A 22,489-nucleotide genomic window follows, 5' to 3' on the forward strand; every position below is an offset into this window, starting at 1 on the left:
TCAACGGCATGAAAAGTGGAAGTGCTTTACACAAGAAACTGGTGGTTTCACATTTGAAACACTCCCACCGTAATTATTGCCCCATCCCGCTAACATGCATCTCTTGCAAGCTGCTTGAACACATTATTGCCTCCCATATTTACAGTCATCTTGAGTTAAATAACTTCTTTGGAAACCAACATATTTTTGGAAAGCATCATTGTGCAATGCTAAAATAAATTTACGTCAGATTTACATGATGGCATGAATAATAATAAAATCATTGATTGCATCTTTCTCCACTTTGCGAGAGCATTCGACAGAGTTGCCCCGCCGCGGTGGTCTAGTGGCTAAGGTATTCGGCTGCTGACCCGCAGGGCGCGGGTTCAAATCCCGGCTGCGGCGGCTGCGTTTCCGATGGAGGCGGAAATGTTGTAGGCCCGTGTGCTCAGATTTGGGTGCACGTTAAAGAACCCCAGGTGGTCTAAACTTCCGGAGCCCTCCACTACGGCGTCTCTCATAATCATATAGTGGTTTTGGGACGTTAAACCCCACATATCAATCAATCATTCGACAGAGTTGCCCATTGTCGCCTCATAGCTAAACTACAGTGGACTCCCATTAAACGAAACTCGGTTAAACGGATACGCCGCATAAACGCAACTATCTTGGCACATTTCGTTAGTCTCCTATATATTTAATAATAACAAGTTTCGGGTAATCGGAACATTTTTTTAGCTTACATCGGTTAAACGAAACTAAAACGGGCAAAATCCATGAACGGCGGAAGTGGCCACGGCAGTCTAGCAACCATGAAACAAATGCCAAAGCTAGCCTAGTCAAGCCAATTTAGTGATTGCACATGTTCGCACATGCCGAGCAGCAATTGACGTCTCGTCATGAACCTGAGGACAGCCTTGAGGAACCTATAGCTGAAGTTGAAGATGAGGCCCCGTGCTCAAGGGGTAATGAGATGGTGTGTGATCTAGAGCCCATTTCAGTGGCTGACAGTGCTGCAAGAGATGCTGTCATCTTGTTTCAGTGCTACATTGAACACGATGGTGGCACAGAGTTCCTGCCCTACCTTTCAGCAATGCGCTCCTACAGTGTGAGAAAGTGCTTGAACAAGGTCAAGCAAATTGTTATCAGCTCCTTTTTTCCGAGTCAGCAATATCATAAATATTTTCTTTCTAATACTGCAGTAGTATTGTATGCTTCAAAATGTTTTTGTTCAGTCAGCCACAGTTGATGCTTCTGAAATAAAGTCATATTTCATTCATTTTGTGGTCTTTGCTTAAATGAAACTGCCCATAAATGGAACAAATTTTCTCGCCCCTTTGAGTTCCATTTAAGAGGAGTATCGGCACTCGATTCATCAACATTATCGTTGCTCTGAAATTTTTATCTAATCGACAGCAGGCGACATTTGTCAATAACCATCTACTTTATTCGTCTCATTAGGGGTACCCCAGGGTAGTATTTTAGGCCATCTCTTTTTTCTAATTTATGTTAATGATTTGCCTCTTGAAAATTCTTCAATTCTTGTCCCGGATGACTGTGTAGTGTAGAACGCCAACAACTCTGAAGAATACCATGCCATGCAAGTTTGCAACAGGACCTCGACCTAATCAGTGGTGTGGCCACTGGCTAATGACCCTTAACACATCTAGTGCTGCATACTTTCTTTCACCTGTAATATGCCTTTTCCCTTCCTTACTTTGTCTTTTTTGCTTTACAAATATCTCAGCATGCATCTTTGTTCTAATCTTACCTATTGTAGTAATATGGAAAAGGTATGCGCAAAAGCTAATTCAAGCAAGACTAAAAATTAAGCAACGTGGAATAGGTAGGCTTGCCTTAGGAGCCCACGGGAATACACCAAATCAGGAAGTACAAGGTGATATGGGATGGACATGATTTGAGGGCAGGGAAGCTAGCAGCAAGATAAAATTTGAGAAGCGATCGAGAGAAATGGGGCAGGAACGTGGGGCTAGGGAGGTATTCAGCTACTTGTACATGAAGAATGTCGATTCAAAATGGAGGAAGCGAACCTGATAATTCACTGGTAAATACTTAGAAAACAGCAGGGGGCCAAACCAAAAAGAATTGTCGGTTAAGAAGAAGGTGAAGGAAGCTGAGACCGACATGTGGAGAATAGGCATGATTAAGAAATCGGCACTAGAGATCTATCGAACTTTCAAGCAGGAAATCGCCAAGAAAAGGATCTATGATAATTCTCAGGGTAGTTCTCCACTATTTGAGGCCAGAAAGAGAGTATTGCGAACCAAGACTTATCAAGACAAATACGAACGGGTGGATACGGTACGCAGTGCGCATGGAGAGGAGGAGGAAACTGCCAAACACTTGATAATGTCCCATAAAGGGCTTCACCTCTATAGTTCAGGATGATGGCGCAGAATTTTTCAAAGCACTGGGGTTTAGGGACAGGGAAGGCGAAATAGACCTTAAGCGGGTAGAAATAACAAGGACGAGGACTCCATCACAATCTGTTTTCCCAGACGCAGCAGCCTCTAGCTGTCGTGATCGGCTCGCACTGTTATCACAGGATACATTTCTGCGAGCATCACCTCCCACATTACGTTGGGTCGGAAAGCGTCCCTGCGTGGAGGTTTCAGGTGGTGCAGCGAAGGCTGCCCGCATTTTATGTATGCATGTACGGATCAAGAGCGCGAGTGCTCAACTTCTACGTAAGGCTGTTGCTGTTAGGGAAGAGTCATGGCCCTTCTCCGTGCGCAGTGTGGCTCGAGGGCATCGCTGGCTGGTTGGCCGCGGCGGGCACTACGCACGCGTGTTGAGAAGGTTGCCTTGAATGCGCTTTGCCTCGGCAGCCAACTCCTCCAAATCACGGAAGCGGCCGCCGTGTTGCGCAGGTATGCCGAAAAAGTTTGATGTGCCTGCCGTGTCACCCGTTGGACGTCGAGGCTCGTGGCTCAGCGATACAGTAAAGTTCATTCATTGCGCGTACATACTCATTTAAAGACTCGTCAGGAGCTTGTGTACGGAGCACGAGCTCTCCTTACATCCTACTTTCGTAGTCGGCGAGTAGGAATTTACGCAAAAAGACCGCGCAGAACTCCTCGAGGGTTGCTGCATGGTAAAAAGTAAGTCGATACCATCTCGCTGCTCTGTCAGTCAATGCACCCAAAACAATGCGTCTGAGCACATCCTGATCATCCAAACCCATTGCTCTCTGATAACATGACAGAGAGTCGAAGTATCTCAGGCGGTGAGCACATCACCATATCTGCTGTAGGTTGGCACAGGCAACATAACAGCGGGGTGACCGCGTTTCGGAACAGCTGAAAGCGTTTGCACAGCTCTTGAGAGTGCTTGGATTATCTGCACAGCCTTTTGAAACAACGTCTGTGTCGGCATTGTTGAGCCAAGGTGAGCAGTCTCCCAGTTCGATCAGTGGGGCAGTTTCAAACGGACCACCACTCTGCACACTTTTTCCAGAGCAAAAGAGGCTCCTTGTGGGATTTGCCTGCTGTTGAACATAATGCCATACCTGCCAAGTCTCCCGAATTAGCAGGGAGACTCCCGAATTTCGACAGATTTTTCCGTTTGTACAGTTGTTATGAAAATGTCCCGTAAATTGAAATTTCTGTGCGTGCTCTGGCCGCATTGACAAAAATGCACCTCAGTCTGCTGCATGCTTTTCGAACCTACCCCATTTTATTGTAAATGAGTTTAAGAGGCGTTAATTTAAGCATATAGTAGAATCTCAGTAACGCGGAAGCACGGCAGATACGAATTCGTGAATGAATGAATGAAACCACGTTTATTCCGCTTTGTTCACGCCGAGGGTGCTGCGGCGGGCCGAATTCGTGAAATTCCCGAGCCGAATTTCTTATGTCCATTGGGCCTAAATAATGTTCTGAACACATTTCCTAATCGCGGCGGGTGATACGAACTTTAGTACAGAAGCTGTCGAACGAAGGCTGAGAGGAGCATACTCGAAGCTTCAGAAGTACGCGTGGGACCAGCGCACGCACTGTCTTTTACAGTGCATGCGATTGTTGCAACAACTGCTGTGAACGTAACCGCGGTCGCTCTTGGCATCATCATGTATGGCAACGGCGTAACTGACGGCCTGAGCCCCGAAAGTGTGCGCTCAATCAGTCAAAGCAACGCTTCTTTCCACAAACTCTGCGCATGAAACTGCGGCAGATGCGATCATAGATGGCATAAAACGACATCTTTTCGAAGGTGCGTGCACAGCCAAGCCCACGGTTTGTGAAAGGAACTACCGTTTACCGCAACCGTCGCGCACAAAACCGTGGTAGTAGCAACGCGATAGCGATCTACGAGCTATGAGCTCCGAGGAAACGCAGCGCTAGATTAAAGGCAGTGAATACGTAAAACAAAGTCAGTTTCGCCGCAAGGCTGAAGCAATGAAGGTGACAGCAACAATTTGGAATGTCACGCTGAGAACGGCAAGCAGATCAAAACGTGCAGCGCAATGCTCACACACAAATGACGCACAAAAACGATACACACAGGATGAGAGCAAACTAACAATGTTTACCGTTCGACTTGTAACGCGCTGTTTAAAGAAAAATGATGCACGATATGTAATCACAGGCACAGATGAGTAAAAACTAACAAATGTCCCAGTTGTTATCCTTTGCTGTGAATGAAAAGCGCGCTCTTTTCGCAAATGGGGCCTGTGCAGAGACCAAAGTGACCTTTGTGGGCCCGGCAACTAGCACAATCATTCCAGTGAAAGCCAAAGGCACGCAATTGTCCCCACCAAAGCATAAGTGCGCCCGCACAAGCATCTACCCCCCCCCCCCTCTCTTCCTATCCACGGTGCAAAGTACGCGTGAGAGATAAGTGCGCGTCGGCGCATCATAACAAGCTGGGCGCCGAGCATGTGTGGTGTTTTTTTTTTTCTTTCTTGAGTTCATATACGTATACCTATGCGGTGGCGACGGCAATGGCAAAAAAGCAGCCTAGACTGTCCATATGATTGCTATCGCAATAAAAAGGGGCCAGATGCATTTTGGTGTTCCTATAAATAAAATCTAGTAATGAGCGAAGTTGTGACCCGCGCTTTTGCGGCAGCGAGCTGCACCGTCAGTCCATTCATGTGTGTCCCAGGAAGACATACGCGAGTTATTTTGACGAAAATAGATTCTGAGATTCTGCTAGTTGTGTTGATCTTTTGACACTCTCACCTTAGTGGAAAACCATGTATTCGGCCAACGCTGATGTTTATGCTTGTGATTGAGACCGCCCCAACGCCCTCTTGTTTTTCTAGGTTTTCTTTTTTTTTTGGTGCCGAAAAAAATAAAAGCAAATAATTCAGCTCCCCTCCCTCCCGGTTGCGGATATCTCACGGATGCAGAATCCTTGAAGTCGGCAGGTATGTAATGAACACTTGGTGCAGCTGCCGTCAACAAGGCACCTGATCAGCATGCGTTCAAAGTGTTTCACAGTTGACGGCGGGCAAAAGTTAGCGAAGGCCAAAGCCTGCGCCCTGTCAATTCCGCAGGGAACTGCCTGCGAGCACTGTGCCGATGAACTGCCATGCATGACAAAGGGCGCATTAGTGGTTGGGGGTGCTTGGGTGTACTGTTAGGTAGGGCAAGAGGCCCATTCCGAAACTACGCACCATGTCCAAAGGAAGCGGATATATGCCTCGCGTCTTCACCGCTATAGGGGTAGTGACACGGGCTGCTGCAGAAGGGTGCTCGTCAATAGAGGCAGTGGCCTTGTTGTGCAACGCGGAATTCACTAAAAAGCACAGCAGACAAAAATTCCACGGAGCAAACATGTTGCGACAAGCCCGAATCGCACAGGCGAACTGACTCGCTAAGAGCAGTCAAAAGCGTCGAGCTTTTGATACCGCGTTGGGCGCCAGTGCTGTGTACACGTATCCTGAAGGAGTATGGCCACTAGCGTGGGTCCGTTCTTAGCTAGCTTCAGGGCACACGTTGTCGCCGTGGTGAGAACAAAGTACTGCTCAAGGTCGCAACACTTTATTGCCTGTGGCAGCACCAAAAAAGCACTACAGAGCCGGTCTTAGCGAGCCTTAGGGCACACGTTGTTGCCGTGATGAGAACACAGTACTGCTCAAGGTCTCAACACTTTATTGCCTGCGGCAGCACCAAAAAAGCACTACAGAGCCGGTCTTAGCGAGCCTCGGGACACACGTCGCCGTGGTAAGAACACAGTACTGCTCAATGTCGCAAGACTTCAGTCTGCGGCAGTACCAAAAAAGCACTACAGAGCCGGTCTTAGCGAGCCTCGGGACACACGTCGCCATGGTAAGAACACAGTACTGCTCAATGTCGCAAGACTTAAATCTGCGGCTGTACCAAAAAAGCACTACAGAGCCGGGCTTAGCTAGCTTCAGGGCACACGTTGTCGCCGTGATGAGAACACAGTACTGCTCAAGGTCGCAACACTTTATTGCCTGCGGCGGCACCAAAAAAGCACTACAGAGCCGGTCTTAGCGAGCCTCAGGGCACACGTCGCCGTAGTGAGAACACAGTACTGCTCAAGGTCGCAACACTTTGTTCCCTGCGGCAGCACCAAAAAAGCACTACAGAGCCTGTCTTAGTGAGCCTCAGGCCACACGTTGTCGCCGTGGTGAGAACACAGTACTGCTCAAGGTCGCAACACTTTATTGCCTGCGGCAGCACCAAAAAAGCACCACAGAGCCGGTCTTAGCGAGCCTCAGGGCACACGTCGCCGTGGTGAGAATACAGTACTGCTCAAGGTCGCAACACTTTATTCCCTGCGGCAGTACCAAAAAAGCGCTTCAGAGCGGGTCTTAGCGAGCCTCGGGGCACACGTTGTCGCCGTGGTGAGAACAGATTACTGCTCAAGGTCTTAACACTTTATTGCCTGCGGCAGCACCAAAAAAGCAGTGCAGAGCCTGTTGCAAAAGGGGCATCGGGAAAGCAAATGGGCTTATCCACACAACAGGCGAGAAGTACTGCACAGGGTGCTGCGAGCACATCTCCGTGAGCAAAAGTGATTCCCGGTGACCCTGGGACAGCAGTGCCCGGTCGCTAGAGCGAGGGCAAACGACAACAGTGCCGGTCGCTCAAGCGAGGGCAAAACTCCGCCCACGTTGGCTTCGAGAGACAGGGTTCGGCGTAGTACCACCACGAGCAAAGACACCGCACCGCTCTTCTACCCAGCATTCAAAAGGGGCAACAAAAGGTGAGCATTCGTTGCGGGTGCAGGGTGCCGCTGGCGAAGTCTGACGAGCCCCAAACAATAGGAGCCGACTGACGGGAAAGAAATGTGTGCTCACCCTCTGTTGTCCCGGAAAAATCTGACTCGCTTCCGAAGCGCGTGCGCAAAACGTCACGAGAGACTTTGCTGACGACACCACAGTCGACAACTGCTACCGAGTGAGAGGGGTTAATTGCCACTTCCGCTCCCCTAGCGGGACAGACCGCAGAGGAGGACAGAGTCTTATCAGGACATGAGAACGGCAGAAATAGGCGGCAAAGCCCGCTCAATGGCGGCGGGCTAGCCTCAATTCCCACAGTGTTAAAAACAAGAATCAGTTTGCAGTGCTCCATCTTTATCAGCTGTGCAAACATGCCCCTTCTGTCACTCAAGACATACTTGAAATCAAGAAAATAAGCTTCATAAGTGGTAGAACTTTCATTTTCCTAGGATTAGCATTGCATCTCTCCCTACGGGAAAGAGATTGACGAAAAAAGTGACTTTTTTATTTCATTACAAAACAATAATACACACTCTGAAGCAACACCATGCATTGGCGAGCGGGTTAGAGTGTTCTCTAAGGCCTTTAAAATGGCACCATAAGCGGCATCTCTTATAAGACGCACAGGCTCTCCAATATTGTTTTGTTTATGCATTTTTAAAATGACTATATCGGTGTAATATATTCTTTTTCTTCTACTTTTGTACTTTCTGATCACAAATTTTTCTCACCAAATTGTCTTTTTTGCAAGATTATTGGTGTATGTTGCCTGTTTTTAAAACAAAAGCCTGTTACTTTTGTTGTTTTTTTCATGTCAGTTTAAAAAACTTGATGTACCTTTCCTGGAAAGCTATACAAACGTTCACACTCAAATTTACTCAGGTTATACCTCAATTCCTTCCAAATAGTTTTAAATAAAAACATACAATAAAAAATTTAATTGTCTCAATACACATGCCAAGTGAAGATATTTTTTTCTTGCTAGATAATATGAGAACCAGTTTTGTAGACTTGGATTATTACCAATATCACATTGAATGAGTGTGCCAAATATCAATGTCATACTATTTTGTTTTTGATAAAAGGTACATTGAATTTTGTGCGCCAGTCTAAAATTTGGCGGTCAAATAAAGAATGTCAAGCCAGCACGGAAGGCGCAGCACAGTCAGAGTGAAAGCTAGAAAAGCATCCTTTCAGTTTCTTTTCCAAACACTCATTGGGTAACTCCTGCAAGCACACTTGCTGGGTAACCACTACGGCATTAATAATAAAAATTTTAGGTTAGTAGGCCAGCATTAGCTATGCTATCCTTCGTCATTCTTCTGTGAGGCGTGGTATCCGCTAAACTGTTGTGAGTAATTATGTGCCAATTCTTCATGCAGTGGCTGACGACGAGGGATTATGCCTGAAGTGGGTATGCACCACAGTTAATAGGTGATCAAGAACAAGCTTTTGTAATGGGTTGGAGCATTGGACGACCCACTCGCTACACTATTCGCATTGTGTGACGCTTGGCTTTTAGTTTGCTATTCTAAAACGCTTTGTTACTCATAATGAAGTGATTCCTTTCCCGACATCAAGCCTGCCTAGGGCAAGTTTGCCAACAAGTCCTAAGCACTGGCATAGCTCAGTTGTAGAATACTGGGCTGGCATCCAGCGAACCTGGGTTCGAGCCCCACTGTGTTATTGCTACTAGGCTTTTGCTAATTTCGCGCGATGTGGTTACGGACACCGTGGGCGGCGGACAACTACGGCACTGCACGAGACCAGAATTGTGATCTCATAACAGCTTTCACTGTAAAAAAGAAAAAAAGCCTCTGGGTCAAAATTTAATGAAATGAAGGCCACTAGCTCTGTTATTAATCTTGCGAAACATTTCACAATAAAATATCGTACAGTTCTTAGATTCCCCGATGACCTGTTCGCCCTGCCCCATTTTCAACATGACTATGTAGTCATCTAGCCCAGCACTGCGAAGCATGCCAATGCTTGAGCCAATCCTAGAGCAGCGCACAGTTCCAAAAATATAGAGAGAGCAATGAGGTTAGGGAGTCATACCATATTCACGCACATGGAAGGGCTGCCTGTGTCCTTAGTTTTTCTGGATAGCTGACAAGGGGCAACTGTCGGTGCAGGTATGACCAACATGCAGACATCTTCTCGTATGGCATCATCCTGTGCGAGCTGATAGTGCGACTGGAGGCTGATCCTGACGTGCTCCCTCGAACGGCTGATTTCGGGGTGGACCGGCTGGCACTGCGCCGGCTCTGTCCGGATGACTGCCCGCCTGCATTCCTGCGGCTGGCACTTGCATGCTGCCAGGTGGAGCCTTTGGCACGGCCCACCTTCCAGAACATCGTGGAACAGCTGGAAGCCATGTTGTCTGGGGATGTGGCAGACGCCGACTCGGCCTCTTCGGACGCCACCGACGACAGCATTGGCAGCGTCCAAGCCATCTGTGAGTATTATGCCAGTCATTGTTCCACAGCATGCTTGTCCGTAAGTGTAGCACACTCTTAAACTATTGTAATTTGGTACGGTTAAATCGTTTCACTGCCATTCTCAGAGCACTAATATTTATGTATGCCGGTTCTCTATAGTATGTGATTGTCATATCTGCCTTTTTTATTTCATTGAAATTAAGAAAAATGTGTGAGTGGGAACATGTTTCAGCATACATTCAGACAGTATTCATGGATTAAAATGAGCCATCAAATGTTTTTTAGTTAAAGGTGGATGAATGTTCAAAATTTCGAATATTTTTCTAATAGTGTTGGCTATTCAATCTCTGCGCGCTGGGCTTGTGCGTGCGTTCAGAACTTGGTTGTTGCTATCTGTGATCGCATCTATCACATTCTGTGAACCATACAAGCAGGGCTGCTTTGAGTTAGTGCACATTGGATGCTCATGCATCAAACTCATCGGCAGCATCATGGTGGATGGATGGTCTGTCGCTGAGCACTTCAATGGCCAAACGTTTAGCAGGATATGCATGTGGTAGCAGAAGGCGTGTCTCCAATGAGGAGACAAGGGGGTGTTTCGATGCACACGAAAAATGGCGAAAAGTTGATTGTTTAAAAAATCAATTTTTCAGTTTTTGTAACCTTTTTCTTTTATCTGAGTTTAAAATATCTACACTGAAAACGGTGCAGAAGTGTTTTGAAAAATTTGTTTCAGCGGATATTTTTTGAAAATCGCGAGAAAATGGCGCTTTTCAAAAAATTATAGCTGTGTGATAACGCGACTGGGAGCCGGCTTCTTGGGCTTATTGGAATAAGCATTTCTCAGTGTTCAAATTTCCCTCCTCAGCTGGCTCCTTCTTTTAAAAACATGTGCACAAAAAGCAAATGTCTGGAGATCGTTTCGGGGCCTCTGTTTGGCCGTGGCCTCCATGTTGCCCCAGCTCACGCCGTCATTGGCCCAATGCTCACTTCGGAAGATTGTAGCCTCCCCTCCTCCCCACCGTGAGATGAAGGTGCGCGAGGGAGCGTCGCTCCCCTTCTCTAAGCAGGGCAAAGTACACCTGGAAGATTAGAGCGTGTGCCGCCGCGCGATGTGGCGACATGCACTCATTGCGCCATCTTGCTGGTAATGTTGAAAACACAACAATCCCCCCAAAATGCCCGTCAGCAGCGGTAAATGGTAGGTATAACTAGCTTGCCGTATGAATGTTGAAGGACGTGCACCTCGGTGGCTCAGTGGTTAACGCCTCGCACTTGCTGTTCAGAGGAGCAAAGTTGGATTCTGCGCACCGGAGTCTTTTTCTGTTCTTCTTTTCTTGCGTTTTCATATACACCCACACTTCGTTATAACTTAATGGGATATAACGAAATAGTGGATATAACTAAGTAAATGAAATTCCCCTTGAAAGCTCCATTGAGAACTATGCATTTTAAACCTCGCTGTAATGAAGTAAAAGTGACCGGTAAATGGATATAACGAACTGAATTAGTCCATCAAATAGTCTATGAAAAAAGCGACCGTAGTGTGTTAAGTATATGGTTTTCTGCAGAGTTGACACTCGTTCGGCGCGGCTCTTTCAAAACTACCGCGCCGACCTTACAGCCACGCCACGCGCTGCCGAGAGAGCCATCTTCCTCACACAGCCAGCGCAGAGGATTGAGGAAGTGTTCAGCGGGTCAAACGACCGAGAAGTGCCGCTGCAGTGCAAAGCGATTTCTCTCTCACGACGTCTGCGCTGCTACTCTCTGCACCGTGAAAGGAGAACTTTCCGCGACACCTTTTCTCTTTTTTTTTCTCTCTCTCTTTCCGCACGCGGCCTTGAAAGGAAAAGGGTCTCTACGTGCAGAGACGAAAAAGGGAGAAGCGTGGCACAGTCGCGTCGCAGATCGGCATTTGAGAGAGAGCAAACAATCCGCCTCAGTCTTTTCTTTCCTTTTCTTCTTTTCCTTCCTCGCATGCAGCATTGAGAGGTGCCGCCGCGGGATCGGGCGTGGTTCTGAGAGCATTTTCGGAGCACGGTATGCACGAATTAACCATCGCAAGTGCTCGCACATTCGAATTACAGCGCGTTTTCACCCATTGGAATGCAGTCGAGCCCACATATAGCGGCCCCATTTAAAACGAACTTTCGCTTAAAACGAACCGTATCCGCGTGACCGTGAAAATTTGCATTGGTTCAATGGCACAAAATCGCACTTACAACGAACGTCTCTGAGCGCCGCTGATCGGTTACAGCAAATGGAGTCAGCGGTCTGCTGACTTCCCGGGAAACCAATTTCGACCACCGATCAGGCATCGGCGAGGTGCCCATACATTCTTATTGTTAAACGCCGACCCTGCCTCCGCGCCCCTGTAGTTGCCGCTCTCCCCGACCGCTTTTTGTTACGCACCCCTCAGTCCTTTGTCCCCCTGCTACTCTGAGCACCCCGCATCGCCAGACGAGGCCCATGTTTTCACACTGCTACCGATCTTTCGAAGACCGGTTGGCCATCTACCCTGTTTTCGATCGCTGGTACTGTCGTTGGCGTCGTCGACCTGGAGTGACCATTTGCCAATTTCGTCGGCCACCAACTGTATCTGATAGTCTGCCTCTAGTGCACGCACGAAGACCGGTCGGCCATCTACCCTGTTTTTGATCGCTGGTACTGTCGGCGTCGCTGGCCTGGAGTGACCAGACCATTTGCCAACATTGTCGGCCACCGGCTGTATCCGATAGTCTGCGTCTAGTGCACGCGAGTACGTTACCCCACCGACTCTGATAATTTGTGATTCCTTTCGTGTTTAGCACTTGTTCTCGCTCACTTCGCACTCAACTCAGCATGCCTTCCGCGCGCGCAGAAGTGCGAAAACGGCTGTTAGTTTGCACAGAACGAATTGCGAAATATCGAAGTTCGTGAGGCCACGCGAACCGGCCGGCGCAACGAAACGATTTTTTGACCACGGCCGCTGATTCTTCAAACACCGCCGTGTGCACCGATTCAGGCGGCCATGCACTCTTTCCAAGTTTTTCTACGGGCAAGTTTCGCGGACCTTTCAAGCAAGCTACCCAACCTGCCTCGATCCTTCCCGTGTGTTTTGGTTTTCAAGGTGGCCCTCCTGCCGCATCCTCCCCTCTCTTTATCGCAACTCCTTGCCCTTCTCTTGCAAGTCTGCTCATCTCTCTTGATCACAACCACTTCGCCCGTCTCCACCGCTCTGCGACGCCCGCCCCGCTGGCTCGAATGAGTTTTGTTTTCTGACTGTAAACGGGCCCAGAGCTGTTCCATGCGCTCTGGCATGTGTGTCGTGTGTGCGCGTTTTGCTCACTCTTGGTGTGCGTGTGTGGTCATGATGGCTGATGGGAGGACTAGCACGCTTTTTCGTGCCGCTCAACAAAACGTCGAAAGTGTGACCGCTTGGCTCGAGCGTAATCAGCGCGTTAGGTGGAACATTGCGGAGTGCTTGCTCATAGCTGTTGACCACCTGGCAGCAAACTTACCGCTTCGAGAATCTCTGTGTTCAGCTGTGGAGATGGTGAATATTTCGTGGGCGGCAGTGATGACTACATGCAAGCCAAACTGTTTTCGCGAGGCCGACTTCGTCGATGTCGGGCCCGATGCCGAGCCTGAAGCTTCTGAACTGTGGCGGCGATTTGTGGCCGCAGTTCAGAAGCTCCGACCTGGGAGAGTGGGTGGAACATATGTTGCGATGGCTTTATTACGGCCGATGATGATGCTGACATTGCGGAACCGTGCACGGATTGGGGAATTGTCAATGAAGTACGTGGCGAGAGCGATTTGGAGGAATCGGATTGCGAGAAAGACGAAACTTTGGAGCCAGTGCCTCATGCAGCTTATGCCACAAGCCTCGGCGAACGAGCACCCTGCCGTTTTAAACGAACTCGAGACCGTCCTTATTGTTTCTGTTCTTCGAAGCACGTGCATCCAGACTTTTTGGGGCAAAAAGTTTGTTTTCACTCGCAATTTTTTTTAAAAGCTGTGTTTCATTTACTACTAACTTCGGGATCCAGGGAACGGATGCCGCATCACGCTCAGGTTCGTTATAAGCGGGCTCGACTGTACACGTAGCTTTGACGGGACCTCAGCGTGAGTTCACATTAACCAGAAGTTTGAATTAAGCGTGTTCGAATTAATGAGGTTCGACTGTGTTTATTTTCCCTTGTACGCGTCGTCGCGTGCAAAGGAGAATAATAGCGTGCGCACCAGCGATCAAGTTCACAACGCACCCCCCCCCCCCCACCCTGCTTTCCTAGCTTCTTCCTGCTTCTTGGAACGGCCGGTGCATTCCTATCTACTTGAGTAACAATCGATGGGGGCCTGGAACGCCAAGTAATGTTATCCCATCCGCCCTCAGTGCAAAGGGGATAGCTCGGTTTCTTATCTCTGCTTTAGCCGCGTTGGTCGCACCCGCCCGTGTGCTTTTACCCGCGCGTGAAACATACGATGCACTGTGGTACGTTATCGATTGGTACATTACACTAAACATGGCGGCCAGTGGCGTAGTCAGGAGGGGGGGTGCATAGAGAACATACTCCCCCCCCCCCCCCCCCACATCCAAAATTTTTTTGCCATGGCATATATAGCGCACAATGACCTTTTGCCTGCCCCTAACCCCCTCTGACCTCCTCCCCCTAGTTAAAAAAAAATTCTGGCTACACCCCTGGCGACGGCAAAAACCAGTCAAGGATCTCATATAATTGCTATGCCATTAAGAACAAAATGGCTCTAACCTTTCAGTCATATTAGGCGTATGTATGAGACACCCTGCGAGCTCTTTTTTTTTTTTTTTTCGCTGCTTTTTACAGAAAACGATGGGAGGGTTTTTGAAGTATAGACAGAACGTCACAGAGTTTGTTTACCATGTCTGCTGATAACCATATAGGGGTATTTTTATTATTATTTCATGAAGTACAATTTTATTTAACCAGCATTTTGTTTATTTGCTACGAAAAATAATCACTGAACAAGTTTTCCAGAACGCTTAACATCATGACGCCATTATTATTGCATAATCAACTGAAATTGGAAGATGATTGGCTCCATGAAATTTGCAATGAATCTAAACATTTTTAGCTCTTCACAAGAGCCTCAGAATACTTTTTCATGTACTTGTATGTAAATGCAACTTGATTCTCCTCCAGGATTTAAAGTTAGCTGCACCAGATATCTTCAAAACGGAAAACTTTGCTGCTCCAAAGTGCTTCAAATGGATAATGTTGCTGCTTCAAAGTGCTCCATATGGAAAATTTTGCTGCTCCCAAAATTGCTCAGCTCTGTCGTGCTGCACCTGTAGTTCACGATTGTGCCGACGCGAGCCACTGTACCCGCTGACGCCTTGGCCGCCATTTTGAATGTACGGCTGGTTGTGTACATCACGTGGTTTGAGAGCAAGCGCAGCCGGTGTTGCCAAAGCCGTAGCAGAAAGGCAATCTGCTATCGTGTGGCGGCAAAATTGGGCTTGGACCAATATTTCCGCGTCGGCCTCGTGGCACCATTTCCCGGCCACTTTTTCTGCGGCGAAGCAAGGGGAATTCGGTGAGCTTTGCTGCATTCGCTCCCTTCGAGGCCAAGTGTGAACGGGCCTTCCTCCCACAGACAAGCCGCATTGCGTCGCTCGCATACAGCAGTCAATCGCACATTTGTATCATCCGCTGTTGCTGGGGAAACCGTTTGTTTAACACCGAATCACAGTTTATATAGTGTAGTCCATATTAGATAACTTAAAAGTTCGTATGATTGCGAAATTCGCATCAACCGTAATCGTATCAACCAGATTCTGCTGCAATATATAAAGAAACATGCCAAGAAAAACTGAAGAATAAGACCGGTATGCGATTACAGAACAAAAAAAAAAGCTTTTAACAAAAAAGCTAGCATTTGTTAAGTGTGAAGATGCTTTCTTTGCTTCTTCTTCTCTCTCGACGTTTTCTGCACCATTTGGTTCACTCGCAAGCAAAATTGCCATACAGAGGTGCATCAGCTGCACCATTGCGTCAATTTGATACTATTCTCTTCGTTGCGCCGAGCTGTGCCAAAACCACGAAATTTTCTGAATTTGTGCCACTCTGCATCAAAATGCCTGGCCAGCCTCAAAATTATCTCAAATGTGTTAATTTTAGTGAGAAATAAAGGCCACGTTGGCCACCTGCACTTTACATCATCAATTAAACCAAGCGGCAAATCCTAACCTTAAAACACTGTGTAAATTATATACTCGTTAGGTGAGGACACTCACAAATCAGGATTGACCAGATAAAGTATAAGGTGATGTAACAATGCCGCCCACCCATCGGTCCACGAATCCGCCGATACACCCATCGGTCCGTGGGCTATAGCGGATACCTTTTGGCAGGTTGACGAAACTTAAAGCAAAAAAAAGCGTTGCTGCAGCCATCAATGAATCATGGGAAATTTGATTTCCCAGTCAGCAAATGTGGGTATAGCATGTTAAGAACGTATGCCGTATTTTCCGCTCATGAACAAGTTCGACATTTTGTGAACACTGTCCTTGCCTTCTGTCATATTTGTTGCCATAGCAACGACACATAAATCATTTTTCTGGCTCTATGTTGCATTGTCCATAAATCATTTTCTGGCTTGATGTTGCGTCGCCCCTGCAATAGATATACGTCGTTGCCGGGCCAATGGGTGCGCACCTTTGTTACTTTATCTGGGTTAGGGCAGCAGTTCTAACGTGCGCAGAACGCTGCTTAAGTCACCTTCTCCGCAGTACGCTGGTGTACCGCAGAAAGGTGTAATATAATTTGGAAGGAGTTGTTAGCCCTAGTCACGGGACACGGCACATTTTGTTCAATTACTCATACGTGTGTGTGTCACAAAATTCGGAGTAGCATTTTGCTTGCTGGCGTCTAAAATTGTTACTGGCAATCATTTGGAACTGCGCATGACATTTCTACTACCATAAAAAAGGAAAAATCTTGTGCGTCAGTTTTTTTTTCCCTTGCCATCCCACTTCTCAGTTTTACGAATCTCCCGAATTTCAATGTCGCCAGCATGACAGAGTCACAGGTGAATTCGCAGAGTTTCTCAAAGGATTCGACAGGCACGGCAAATGCTAATCTGGACTTCATTGGTTGCTCAGTGGAGTAATTTAGAATGTTACTTTTATTGATAAAGCAGTGCTCACGTTTACTATGCTTGATTTAGATGTGTTTAACGTTTTGTACATACATTTCTTTTTAAGTGTAGAATTAAGCATGACTTCAAAATAACCCAGTTCTAATTAGAGAGTTATTTTGCCTTTTTTTGTCCCTTAGTGCATACCGTATTTACTCGCGTAATCCTCGCACTCGCATAATTCTCGCACCCCCAACATCGCCCAAGAAAAAATACGATTTTTTTTCCTCGAGTAATTATCGCACCCCCGAAAACTGCCGCAATAATGTCGTCTGCTCGTTCCAGCCATTGATGACGATAGCGCGCACCATCTGGTGCCATCTCTTAAGCATCAAGCGTACTATTGCATGCAGATCCAATCCAATCCAAGCCAAGCCGCAGTGGCCAGTGCGCGTTGCGGCGTGTTTCGTGTGTTGTGTCGGTAATCTTGGCACGTTATGGGGGCGATACTGAAGCCACACGGCTGCTTCAAGTTGCAAGTGATAGATCATGCGCTAAACAACAACAGGGCTGCCGGTAGGCCCTTCCGAGCCTACGAGTTTTGTGTTCGCTACTGGTGACGGCAGCTGAAAGCCACCAAGACTCGTTAGGTCTGCCATGTGCCTAAAACTGGGATTGATGGTAAACTTTATTTCTTCAGAAGGGAACTGCAGACGATTCTGTTAAGTAGCCATCAGCCCAATACTGACGTCCTACGCTTACTTTTTGAGGGCTCCTGTTGAGAGCCGACCGCTACCGCAACGCCCACAAGCATTGCGTATGGTATTCTAATTCTCGACTATTTGCTTCCACTTTTTGTGTCTCAAATAAATCTTGCCTTGTGTTGAACCTCTGCTTTTATTGTTGAGGTAAATTCTAATTAGTACTTCTTAAAGCCTGCTGTGAGGTGCTTTTGTGAGAATTCCGATTTGCGGCCACTTCGTTTTCTTTTTCGCTCTCTGCATTTTCGTAGAAAGTTTTCCCCGCGTAATTCTCCCACCCCCCAACTTTGCATCGGTTTTCTGGCAAAAAAAAGTGCGAGGATTATGCGAGTAAATACGGTACATCTGATTTTTGCCTATCCCAAGTTTCCTCTTCACTGCTTCCTGACGGGAAGAGTACCAGAGTCTTGAAAGAATGCTAACATCATCTTAATACATAAAAAAGGAGATGACAAGGACTTGAAGAATTACAGGCGGATCAGCTTGCTCTACGTAGTATACAAGCTATTTACAAAGGTAATTGCTAACGGAGTTAAGAAAACATTAGAATTCAATCAACCAAAGGAACAAGCAGGATTTCGAACAGGCTACTCGACAATCCACCACATTCATACTATTGATCAAGTAATAGAGAAATGCACAGAATACAGTCTTCATTGATAGTCTTCATTGATTACGAAAAAGCGTTTTATTCAGTCGAAATATCGGCATTCATGCAGACACTGCGGAATCAGGACGTCGATGAAGCATATATAAACATCCTGGAAGAAATCTGCAGGGGATCATCTGCTACCATAGTGCTTCATAAAGAAAGCAACAGAATACCGATCAAGAAGGGTGTAAGGCAGGGGGATACAATCTCGCCAATGCTATTTACTGCGTGCTTACAGGAGGTTTTCAGAGGCCTATAATGGGAACAGATAGGTATAAGAGTTAATGGAGAGTACCTTAGTAACCTGCGCTTCTCTGATGACATTGCATTGCTGAGTAACTCAGGGAACGAATTGCAACTCATGATTATGGAGTTTGACAAGGAGAGTGGAAAGGTGGGTCTTAAAATTAATCTGCAGAAAACGGAAGTAATGTACGACAACTTCGCGAGAGAGCAGCGCATCGAGATAGGTAATAGGGCACTTGAAGTTGTAAAAAACTATGTCTACTTGGGCCAAGTAGTAACCGCAGAGCCGAACCACGAGACTTAAGTAACTAGAAAAATAATAATGGGGTGGAGCACATTTCGCAAGCACTCTCAAATTATGACAGGTAGGTTGCCGCTATTCCTCAAAAGGAAGGTATATAACAGCTGTATCTTGCCGGTACTTAGCTACGGAGCAGAAACCTGGAGATTTACAAAGAGAGTTCAGCTTAAATTGAGGACGATGCAGCGAGCAATGGAAAGAAAAATGGTAGGTGTAACCTTAAGAGACAAGAAGAGAGCAGAACGGATTAGGGAACAAACGGGGGTTAAGGATATCATATTTGAAATCAAGAAGAGGAAATTGACTTGGGCCGGGCATGTAGCGCGTAGACAGCATAACCACTGGTCATTAAGAGTAACTAACTGGATTCCCAGAGAAGGCAAGCGTGTTAGGAGGAGACAGAAGGTTAGGTGGGCGGATGAGATTAAGAAGTTTGCGGGTAGAAATTGGCAGCAGCAAGCACAGGACCGATATAACTGATGGAACATGGGAGAGGCCTTTGTCCTGCAGTGGACGTAGTCAGGCTGATGATGATAATGATGATGAATTAGAGAGGTTTTAGTGTATTGGCGTGATTGGCTAATCAAAAGAGAGAGGTAGATTACAGAAGCTTTTTACACGCATATCAGTGAAGGGGTGAATCGCAAGCACTCACTCCCTCGATTGCTCTCTCTCAGAAAGAAATTAGCTTTTTGAAGGAAGCCGTATCGCTGCGTACGTAATTCTTGACATATTTCAGTGAAATGTTTTTATGCCTGGATTTGTTTCCTTTTCTCGTATTCAGTTTTCTTTCACTAAATTCCCCTTCCCTGACTGTCCGGCGTAACTTAGACCGCAGGTGCATTTTGCTAACGTATCGTCATTGTGCCCAGCGTGCGCGCGCCTCATCGCTACATTGGACTATATTGGGCCCTTCACGATGCGCTTGCGGCCGTTTATACTGGTGCAAACATGATATATGACTGGTGCAAACATGATATATGACTGGTGCAAACTTGATAATTCTGACACGCGTGTCATGTAAGAACATGACAACATACCACGCTCATAGCGTGCTCGCGGCCATTCGCTAGGTTCACATATGCTAAATTTGGCATCACGTGACATGAATAGATGACGAAGGTGAACGACACATCTAAACATGATAATCATGATGCGAAAGTCATGTACGGCATAATTCGCCTACACCTCGTAATGTTGTGGTGATTTTAAAGTAACATATCAATCTTCCTCATTCGTGCTTCGCATATCATCGATTCCCATTCTACGTGGGATCTGCCAATTTTTTTGCACTTGAAGTCGTGGGGCAAGGCTGCTTCAGATGCCACTTATTAGTATCGCTACGTTGCATTGCCTTGTGGCTCTTAAAGGCCATCATTTGCACACATTTGCAGAGAAATCGGTATTGGAAATTGGCACATTGCACCAAAAGTTTTCGAATTAACCGAACTGGCTGACCGCCGTTTAATGTTATCCACTCAGACTTACATTGCAAAATATGGGGCCGTGGAAGTACTTTGAATTAAGTGGGACTTCCAAATAACCGAGTTCTAATTTGAGAGGTTTTAGTGTATTGGCGTGATCTGCTGATCAAAGAGAGAGGTAGATTACGGAAGCTTTTTACATGCATATCAGTGAAGGGTGTGTTAGCACTCCCTCGATTGCTCTCTCTCAAAAAGAAATTAGCTGTTTGAAGGAAGCCATATCGCTGCATACGTGATTCTTGATGCATTTCACTGAAATTGTTTGATGTCTGGATTTGTTTTCTTTTCTCGTATTCAGTTTTCTTTCACTGAATTCCCCTCCCTTTTTTTTCTTTTTTTCCATACATAAGGCTGTTCACGAGTACAAGTTAGTTTGCACATCACTCTGTGTTATCTATGGTTCTTTTCCCTTGCCCTGCAGCACATCACAAGCATGAAGACGTACCTGCTAGCCCCCATTGCTGCCTTATTAGAGCAAAATCTGGTCTCTAATGGTAACATAAGCTCTGATTTAGGCATTTGAGTTGAAATTAAACCATTGTGACCCGCACTAAACGGGGGAAATGAAAGTGTGTTACTTAGCCCTAAATTGACTCATTTCAGTCAATGAGTACTTTACACTGCATGTACAGTAGACATCTTTTTTGTCAGGTATTGCCAGTATATATAGTTATGTGCTATGTTTCTAGCCGTGTGTCCATGAGGGCAGCGCATGAGACACCACACCATTCAGTATTATTCACTTGTGGAATTTTAGGTTCCAAACCCACAGTATGGTAATGAAAGATGTCTTAGTGTAGACTCCAAAACGCCTTGAGTTTCTATATATTATGTGCCTAAATCTCAGCACAGGGGCACTTTGCATTCATGGAAATGCGGCTGCCCCAGCTGGGATTTGAGCCCATAGAGGATTAGCATAACCACTAGACTACCGTGGTAGAATTAGCTGTCATAACATATATTGCTACTACATCCATTGCTTTGCATTTGCAGTGGAAGTTGGGCTTTTTTTTAGTGGTGTACTGTGCCCAGTCATATGAAAATGCTCCTGCACGAGTGTGTACCCAGTAAAAAAACATTTGTTGTGCAGTTGGGCCTGAGCAGGCATGCTGCAGTACGGCCAACCCATTCGCACACCGGTTCAAGGATGGCCGCAAGATCCTTGAGGAGGACTCTAGTCATCAGTGACAAGACCCACTGTGCTATGGAAGCACACCGTCCAGCCCAGGACTATTTATTACGGACTGCATCATCCACTGACTGTGACTACAGGGAAGCGTACAAAAATATGGACACACGCATAGTGTGCTGCAACACTCACACACACAAAAATTCCATCTGCAGTCCTGTTTTTTTTTGAAGGAGTTTGCACAGCCCAATCATTCTTTGGGGTGTTCTTGTTGGTGAATGTTCTTCCTGTTTTTTATTCGTGGCTGCTCACAGGTCTTTTCTTCTTTGGCATCGTCTAGGACATGCCGCCTTCATTGTTTGTCTTTTTGTGCCATGGGTTGTATGATGCCACGCGGTATAAAATGCCATCTGGTACACTTCCTTTTCTTCCGGTGCTGCATTAATGCCAGTCTAGGATTCATGGGTCTCATTACTGTGACCATGGGAATGGGCGGCTGATTTTGCCTGCGCTGGATATCAATTGTTCAGTGAGGATTTCCAAGAAGAGCATTTTCTGTTTTTTGTCTCCACAGAGCACTAAATGTTCTCGGAGAAATAGGCACTTGAGCCCACCAACTAGATTAAATCGAAGCCTTGCTAGCTGCAGTCTTCCTAACATAGAGTCTGCTCTACTCGCTAAAGTGTCTGTGATTATTCTTATTTGTAACAAATTTGTGAACCTTCAAAGGCAAGTGCGATGGAAAAGTGTAGGTGGGATCTGGCAGCTTCAAAATAGGTAAATCTATCTCAGAGGAACTTGCTAAATTATCTTCTGTGCATTTCCTGCTGTGCATCACAGTTTGTATGCATATGTTGTACTAAAGCTTTCTTTCTGACAACAAATTGTTGCGACTTGTTACTGGCGCTCTGGCAGGTCTTTAGTTCGCAACATGTCATGTCGCAGTGTATATGCTAATCTGGACACTGCTAGTTGTATGCACATTAAATTCCTGTGCACTTAAGCTCCACTAAAATGAAATTCATGGCATGTGTAAGAATTTCACTGTCTCTTCTGCGACACGTGACCATGGCACAAGGTTGTGTCTTAAAACTTTTTTCAAGCACACAAGCGCCTCCAACGAGCGTGCAAGTGTTCATGGGAGAAGTGTGTACGCTGCAGCAGCCGCTGCGACAAGCGCGCGGG

At 46.5% G+C, this 22,489-nt stretch overlaps 1 protein-coding gene across 1 annotated transcript in view; it reads left to right on the forward strand.

Annotated features, from left to right (window-relative positions):
• The window catches only part of cdi (serine/threonine kinase), an 81,476-nt gene extending 59,288 nt beyond the window's left edge, over nt 1-22,188 (forward strand). The window contains exons 4-5 of the mRNA XM_037432558.2: nt 9,328-9,650; nt 21,266-22,188. Of these exons, the coding sequence (XP_037288455.1) occupies nt 9,328-9,650; nt 21,266-21,363 (421 nt within the window). The 3' untranslated portion in view covers nt 21,364-22,188. The remainder of the gene's footprint in view (nt 1-9,327; nt 9,651-21,265) is intronic.
• Nucleotides 22,189-22,489: the final 301 nt, after the last annotated feature.

The sequence above is a fragment of the Rhipicephalus microplus genome, unplaced genomic scaffold (genome assembly GCF_043290135.1).
Source record: "Rhipicephalus microplus isolate Deutch F79 unplaced genomic scaffold, USDA_Rmic scaffold_14, whole genome shotgun sequence".
Taxonomy (NCBI): Eukaryota; Metazoa; Arthropoda; class Arachnida; order Ixodida; family Ixodidae; genus Rhipicephalus; species Rhipicephalus microplus.